This window comes from Rutidosis leptorrhynchoides, chromosome 2, assembly GCF_046630445.1.
Source record: "Rutidosis leptorrhynchoides isolate AG116_Rl617_1_P2 chromosome 2, CSIRO_AGI_Rlap_v1, whole genome shotgun sequence".
Lineage (NCBI taxonomy): Eukaryota > Viridiplantae > Streptophyta > Magnoliopsida > Asterales > Asteraceae > Rutidosis > Rutidosis leptorrhynchoides.
Genome location: NC_092334.1, coordinates 665,510,170 through 665,517,714, shown reverse-complemented (window position 1 = coordinate 665,517,714; position 7,545 = coordinate 665,510,170). Strand labels below are relative to the sequence as shown.

The window sequence follows — 7,545 nt, the reverse complement described above, 5'->3', positions numbered from 1 at the left end:
CTGAAGTTTAGAATAGGCTCAAACCATTTGATAACAGTCCGTATTAAATTTAAATTTAAATCCTCCAATAATAAAGAATAAAGAAATAAAATAAAAATAAGAATATGCCAATCTATTTGACCGTTGCACACATCTCATACAACAAAAACTAATTCAAATCTGTAAACCTTTTGCCTCACTCCTCTTTTATTTAGCCCTAAAAAATATATATAAACAATTACAAAGTCAAATAGGTCTTTCAGCTAAACAAACAATCAAGAAATTGCAGGTTTTGGAGTACCCCATTTCCCACATTTTAGATCTGCTTCTTTTCTTGTCTTCAGCAATTACAATTTTTCCCCAAATCCACCAATTAGGGTTTGTATTTTTCTTGAACAAAAAGTTTGGATTTTTATTAAAAATTTCGTCTGCTTTTGAGCAATTTATATGGGGTTCGTTTAAATTGAGAAGGGTATGTCTTGAATTTGAGTAATTTTCGTTAGTTTAAAAAGAAAATGCCGGTTTCAACAAGGTCTCAGGTGAATGTTGTTCAAGATCAAAATGAAATGAGGGATGACCAACAACATACTATTTTGGGGAATCATCATCATCAGGTAAGGAACCCACATCATGGATTAAAAGAAAAGATGAAAGCTTTGACTCAAATGTATGAACAGCAGAAACAATCATCAATTGCTATGAGAAACCCTTCTCCCAAACCTGATAAAAATCGATTTTCGACACACCCAAGTGTGGATCTTTTAAATGGAGGTGGATCTTGCAAACAAAAATCAGAAATCGAAAAGAAATCTAGAGTTGCAAAAGATCATGTAATGAAGGAGAATTCAATGCCTGTTTTACTACGTCCACCAGTAGCAGCAGCGGCAGATGATGACGGCAAGGAGAATATCGCTGCGGTGGCTGGTGGTAATGGCGAAAAGATTGTCGGATTTAACTGCCCCCCAAGAAACGGGCCTGTGGCTAGAAAGCTGTACATGGGGAAACCCAATGTGGGCCCGGATACTGGGGAAGGGGTTGTTAAAAATGTGGTAGAGTCAGAGGGTGTAACAATGAAAATGGGGAATGTGGGTAGTAGGATTCTTGTTTTTGTAAGATTAAGACCATTAAGTAAGAAAGAAAAAGAAGCTGGTTCAAGATCATGTGTACGAATTGTGAATCAAAAAGATGTTTACTTGACGGAATTCGCCAATGAGAACGATTATCTCAGGCTTAAAAGACTTCGTGGCCGCCATTTCACTTTTGATGCTTCGTTCCCAGATTCATCTTCCCAACTTGAAGTTTATTCCACTTCGTAAGTATATAACATTTTGTTTTCCATAAATTTATGATTTTACATATGATAATATATGCATCATATCCAATGTTACACGATACTCAAGCTATTAGGTATATCTATCAGTTGCGTAAGGTGTGTTTAGTAAAACTGAATGATTAAGCGTTAAATTGTTATAACCTGAATGATTTAAATATTAGGAATGAAGATGGTTATAAATAACAATATGTTTGATAAGCATTTTGAATGAACAATGTGAATGATGTAAAAAATACTTTATTAACCTTTTTGCATGAATAAAAAAACATTATAATTGTTTAATAAGTGTTCTTGATATAATTTAAAGAGGATTTTAGATAACATTTCGGTGCTTAATGGTTAAAACAAGTATTTCAATTTCAATTCTGAATGGTTCACCACTACCACTGAATGTTGAACCATTTAGTACCATATATTGAACCATTTAGTACCATATGTTATTCAGAGGTCAGAAACAAACGTGCTAACTCGGCATTTACTGATGAACCATTCGATTAAGAGGTAATCAAACGCACCCTTAGTTCATTATTAGTCCAGATTTGAAGCTGCCCTTTGATCCATTTACATGTGGTTTGGTCTATATGTGTTGCATTTTATATTAAACTGATCTGATAATAGTGTTTTGGAATCATGCTTAACTCATGTTATAGAAGAATAAAGATTTTTATATTTACCTGTAAATTCAGCCTTACCCTTTTTGACCCGTTACCCAACCCAACCCACCCATTATAGCAAGTATGATGTGTACTTGAACCACTGTTTGAATATGACAGAACATCGGAGCTTGTTGAGGCAGTTCTACAAGGAAGGAACGGTTCAGTTTTCTGCTACGGTGCAACAGGTGCTGGTAAGACATTTACGATGCTGGGTACGGTCGAAAATCCAGGTGTAATGGTTTTGGCCATAAAGGATCTGTTTTATAAAGTTAGACAAAGAAGCTGTGATGGTAACCATGTAGTTCATCTATCGTATTTAGAGGTCTACAATGAAACTGTGCGAGATTTGCTTTCTCCCGGTCGTCCTCTGATTCTTAGAGAAGATAAACAGGTTTAAATTCACCTATAAACGCTTTGATCACATATATTCCATTGATGTTGTTTTTGTAAAAGATTATGTTTTTTTTGTTTGGTCGTTATTAATTAGTAGTTGACGTGTGATTTTTTTTTCTTCCAGGGTATCATAGCAGCAGGACTTACTCAATATCGAGCTTATTCCACTGATGAGGTGACTTTTCTACTTTGAATAAGATTTGGGTGTGCTTGGATGTGCACATTGAAATAATTAAGTGATTTTTAAAAAGAGAAAGCTAAACGTACGTAAAACGTGTAACAAGAAATGGTTTTAATAATTAGTTATTTGGTAATCATTTTATTCTTGTTCTTTTAGATTAGGCGAGTTTGGTTCTTGTTTGTTTAACTAACTGGTACGATGATCCAAAGGGCATTCTTAATTTCTTATTTTTTGTTGACATTTAAATTCGAAATATGACTAATTACGTTACAAAAGTTATTAACATTGGCAAAATTCAGTTAAAAGTGGTTTGAAATGCAATATTAGAAGACAGGAGTCCTTTTTTAATTATCCGAAATATGACTAATTACTCGCTTAATTTAATTATTCCAAAAAAATCCTGAGTGTTTGTTTATAGGTCATGGTGTTGCTTCAACAAGGAAATCGTAATAGGACTACCGAACCAACTCGTGCCAATGAAACATCTTCGCGCTCACATGCTATTCTTCAGGTACATTTGCTAATATTTGACTTTGTCTTGTAAAGTCAAACGAAACCAAAGATTATTCAGTATGGATTCTAAGTGACATACTTAGTTTTTAACTTGATTATTATTATTATTCTTTAGTGATATACACTTGTTTTACCAATAATATGTATCAGGTTATGGTTGAATATCGAGTGAAAGATGGATCTAATAATGTGATTAAGAAAGTTGGAAAGTTATCACTGATTGACTTAGCGGGTTCCGAAAGAGCTCATGCGACCGATCAAAGAACGCTTAGATCACTCGAGGGTGCCAACATAAATCGATCACTACTCGCCCTTAGTAGTTGCATTAACGCTCTTGTCGAAGGTAAGAAACATGTTCCTTACAGGAACTCTAAACTCACACAACTGCTAAAAGACTCGTTAGGTGGTGCTTGTAATACAGTCATGATTGCTAATATTAGCCCGAGTAACCTCTCGTTTGGCGAAACACAAAACACCCTTCATTGGGCCGATCGAGCTAAAGAGATTCGCACCAAGGTAACCGAGGCAAACGAAGAGGTATCAAAAGTAGTTAATAGTGAATCGGATCAAGCAAAGTTACTACTCGAGTTACAAAAAGAAAATCATGATTTAAGAGCCCAATTGGCCCGTCAACAACAAAAGCTATTGATGGTTCAGGCCCAATCGTTGGCGGCTGCATCACCGACCCCGTCAACGATATCGTCAATCATGACGACCCCACCAACTTCTTGTAGACAAAAAGAACGAAAGACTAAATCTTTTTTACCTTCGACTTGTTTTACGCCCGAATCAAAGAAAAAAGTACCGGAAGAAACCGTTAAGGAGCTTAAAAAAACGATAAAGATGCTTGAAACGGCTATGGAGAAAATGAAGAATGAGTATGTTTTGCAGATAAAGCAAAAAGATGATATGATTCAAAAAATGACACAAAAGGGTGGAAATAGAGTCGTTACGATGGGAAATTTTACGAGACCGAAAGAGACTATAACGGGCGAACTCAAGAGTCCAATTGGTCGATTTACGTCGCCTGCAGTTAAAGATAAAAAACGAAGCTTTTGGGATATAACAACTGCTAATAGTCCATCTGTTGTTACTTTAAATGAGAGGAAAACTAGAAGTCACGTGACTAAAGAACCTGCAGCGGCTCCTTCGATGCTCCTTCAGGTATATAATATGATCTTACGTATATTATATAGAGGTTACAGTTTCGACCCATTTATAATAAATGGGTCGATTTGGGTTGTGTTATATATCTAGCGGGTCAAACGGGTTAAAAACAACTAATAAGGAAACACCTCAGACACGTTGAAAGTTGAAATCCATAAAACTTCTAGTTATGTAATCTTATTTAGCAGATTATGTGACTAATTATGTTTTTTTTTTTTTGACTAATTATGTGTTCATTTGTTTTATGGCTCAATTTGCAAATTTCAGCCAGGATTTGCTCGTCAAAAATCCGAAAATACGAGGCAATGAGAGAGATGATTGTAGAACAACAATGCAATCAACTGTTTGTTTCTTTTAGAGTGATGATTTATCTCAATTATTTATAAGGTTTGTTAGATTCGATTATTAACTGAATCATTGAAGTTTAGTACCTTTTTTTTTTTTTATCTCCATCAATATTATGTACTGTAGTAATTTAGTGTTGCCACTGTATTTATAAGATATCTTTGTTTTTTTTTCATGGTGTTTTGCAGTTATATAAATCTTTTACTCCAAACAAATTGTTCTCTTTCATGCTGGTAACATAGATCTCAAAGTTTATTATATAAATATAATCACAAATTATTACCATATCAGATAAGTTTTTTTTTTTTTTTTTTTTTTTTTTTTTTTTTTTTTTTTTGAGTTGAGCGAAGTTGTAAACTATGTGTCTCCTTTAAAGTTTCAGGTAAAAGTTGGTTCGTTTTAAATAATTGAGTTAAAAAAATGGCTTAAATAACGAATACTAAAATTAAGGATGCCTTCATCTATAAAAGAAGGATCCTAAAAACCGATACAATAAAGTTATAAAACGATGACCACAAAAGGCTTGAAAAGAGAAAATGACGATACAATATAACAATATAACGAATACTATTAAAATTGAGTTATGGCAAATGAATTATATCTTCTCTTGTACTTTATGACATATATAATCAATGATGATGTAATCAATGGTTATGGTATTGCAATCTTTACGAGACAAATGTATTTTACATATATTCACAAAAAGCAAAGGGGTTGGAAGTTGGAAGATCAAGACAGAGCTATTGCAAAGATCTTATATGTCTTGATTGAATGAAAATAAAATATATTGGGAAGATTACTACAAAGATCTTAAAGTCAGTAAGGTTTTTGTCTTTTTACAAATTAATTATTGAAATTGTTTTTAGGAATGAAAACTTCGGGGAGTAATAAGAGTACACCAAATTGGTTGATATCTTATCTGTGTTGTTTTCATCAAACAATCATTTTAGTTAGTAGTGATTCATTTAAGAGTAAGTGTTTTCTAGTTATATTTATGGGTGATGATATGTACACAATTAATTTTTACACATATACAACCAAACATGCTTTACAGTGTTGTATTATACAACACTGTAAAGCATGTTTGGTTGTGTATGTGTAAAAATTGGTTGTGTACATATCACTCCCCATTTAATATTGGGTTTGAAGAGTGTCGAGTGGACACCTGTAACATCCAACACGACAACGTGGAGTATTCCGACAATCATTTTAGTTTGTGTGTATCTATAAACTGTATGTATTCTTATTCAGACTAGGGAGATTTGGTTGATACTAAAACTAAGGAAACATTAAAATGAATGATTGACATGATGAAAGACTCATTAGTATGGAATCTTTGAAGAAATGATATGAAGATGATGAGACAAAAATGCTCATAAGAATAAGAATGGGCCCATTTATACTTTGCAGAAAGACAAATGATTCAAAGCCTTCAAACAAGGAAAAAAGAGACGTACATAATCATGCCCCAATCCCATCAATGTCACTCCAATTCCAAACAATCTTAATACGGAGTACTATAGTTTAAGGTGACATGGCTTAAATTTTTTTAGAAGAGTAAGCAGTATTCGCCAAGTTTTTATCCATATTCTATTAATTAACATGTTTTATAATTTTGTACATATAATACGCATGTTTGACACCGTATCGATGAAAATTAATGATGCAACTTTTAATTTCTAAACCCTAGTGTATAAAAATAAATTAACATCTCTGTATCTCTTTATATTATAATAACAAAGCTAAAAATAGATGATCTAAAATCCAAACCATTAATCCTAGCCTTCCATTATCATTAATATCTATAATCTACACCTTCCAAATTTTCTAATCAAAATTATGACCTCATAATTACCTTGATTAGTTGTTTGATGACTAAATTACCCCTCCTATCGCTAAAAGACACGGGAGAGAATAAGTAAATTAGGGGTTCCAGAGAGCAACACTGTGACGATCGCTCCAAATCCATATGGATGAACACGTCATTCATCGATTTCATTGCGAGGTATTTGACCTCTATATGATACGTTTTATAAACATTGCATTCTTTTGAAAAGGCAAACCATAAATGAATATTTAAATTAAAGGTTTTCGACATCTGATGATTTCTACATATAGACAATCACCGTAATATAATAGTTTACAATAATACTTCCGTTGATAATGCAGTCAAAATAAGATAGATGGTGATGATTTGTGAATGCAACGTTTTCTCGAATAAAGCATGTATGACTCCATGCACATATCTTGTATATCATATAAGCAAACAGCGGAAGACTTCTAGGGAACCTGAGAATAAACATGCTTAAAAGTGTCAACACAAAGGTTGGTGAGTTCATAGTTTTAATGTTGCGCATAATCTGTATATAAAGGTGGATTACAAGATTTCAGTTGTTTCATCCAGAAACGTTTATCAAAATATTCTACGAAATTGAGCACCCTGGTAACTAAACTTAACTTATATATAATTTATACCCATTGTATAATCATCTTAATAATACACGCAAACCAACGTGTACGCTTCTCAAATAGCATACTTCCGTTAAAAGGCTAGTGCTCTAGCTCGGACGGGGATATCAAGCCCTATGGATCCATATACAACTACTCGCGCTCACCAGTTCTTATAACCGGCAGTTACTAGTTACCAAAGCTAAGGGATTTTCGGTTCAAACTCAGTGTAGAATTTAGTATGTACTTGTATCCATTGCGTTTAAAATAAAGTGCATGTATTCTCAGCCCAAAAATATAGATTGCAAAAGCAATTAAAAGGGAGCAAATGAAACTCACCTTAGCAGCACATAAAGTCGTTCACCGAAATGTGACCGAAACTTGGAATACCAAATAACCGTAGATCTCAACCTAGAGAATATATGTTGGTCAATAATTGTCTATCAAGCTAGGTCAGGTCATAGTGTATCACAATCCTAATGCTCGAGATCGACATACAAAAGTTATCAAAAGTCATTTCAAAAAGTCAA

General features: G+C 33.5%; 1 protein-coding gene across 1 annotated transcript; it reads left to right on the top strand.

Annotated features, from left to right (window-relative positions):
• Positions 1-494: 494 nt before the first annotated feature.
• On the top strand, positions 495-4,598 carry LOC139893895 (kinesin-like protein KIN-8A). Its single transcript, XM_071877095.1, has 6 exons — positions 495-1,291; positions 2,086-2,359; positions 2,486-2,536; positions 2,961-3,053; positions 3,206-4,219; positions 4,490-4,598. The coding sequence occupies exons 1-6, from the start codon at positions 495-497 to the stop codon at positions 4,529-4,531; spliced, it is 2,271 nt and encodes a 756-aa protein (XP_071733196.1). The 3' UTR covers positions 4,532-4,598.
• Positions 4,599-7,545: the final 2,947 nt, after the last annotated feature.

Bases quoted from the DNA above. Each gene is read 5' to 3' on its own strand.
- LOC139893895 (XM_071877095.1), top strand. From the start codon at position 495: ATGCCGGTTTCAACAAGGTCTCAGGTGAATGTTGTTCAAGATCAAAAT. The intron at 1,292-2,085 runs GTAAGTATATAA...TGAATATGACAG, and splicing joins CTTGAAGTTTATTCCACTTC to AACATCGGAGCTTGTTGAGG. The intron at 4,220-4,489 runs GTATATAATATG...TGCAAATTTCAG, and splicing joins CTCCTTCGATGCTCCTTCAG to CCAGGATTTGCTCGTCAAAA.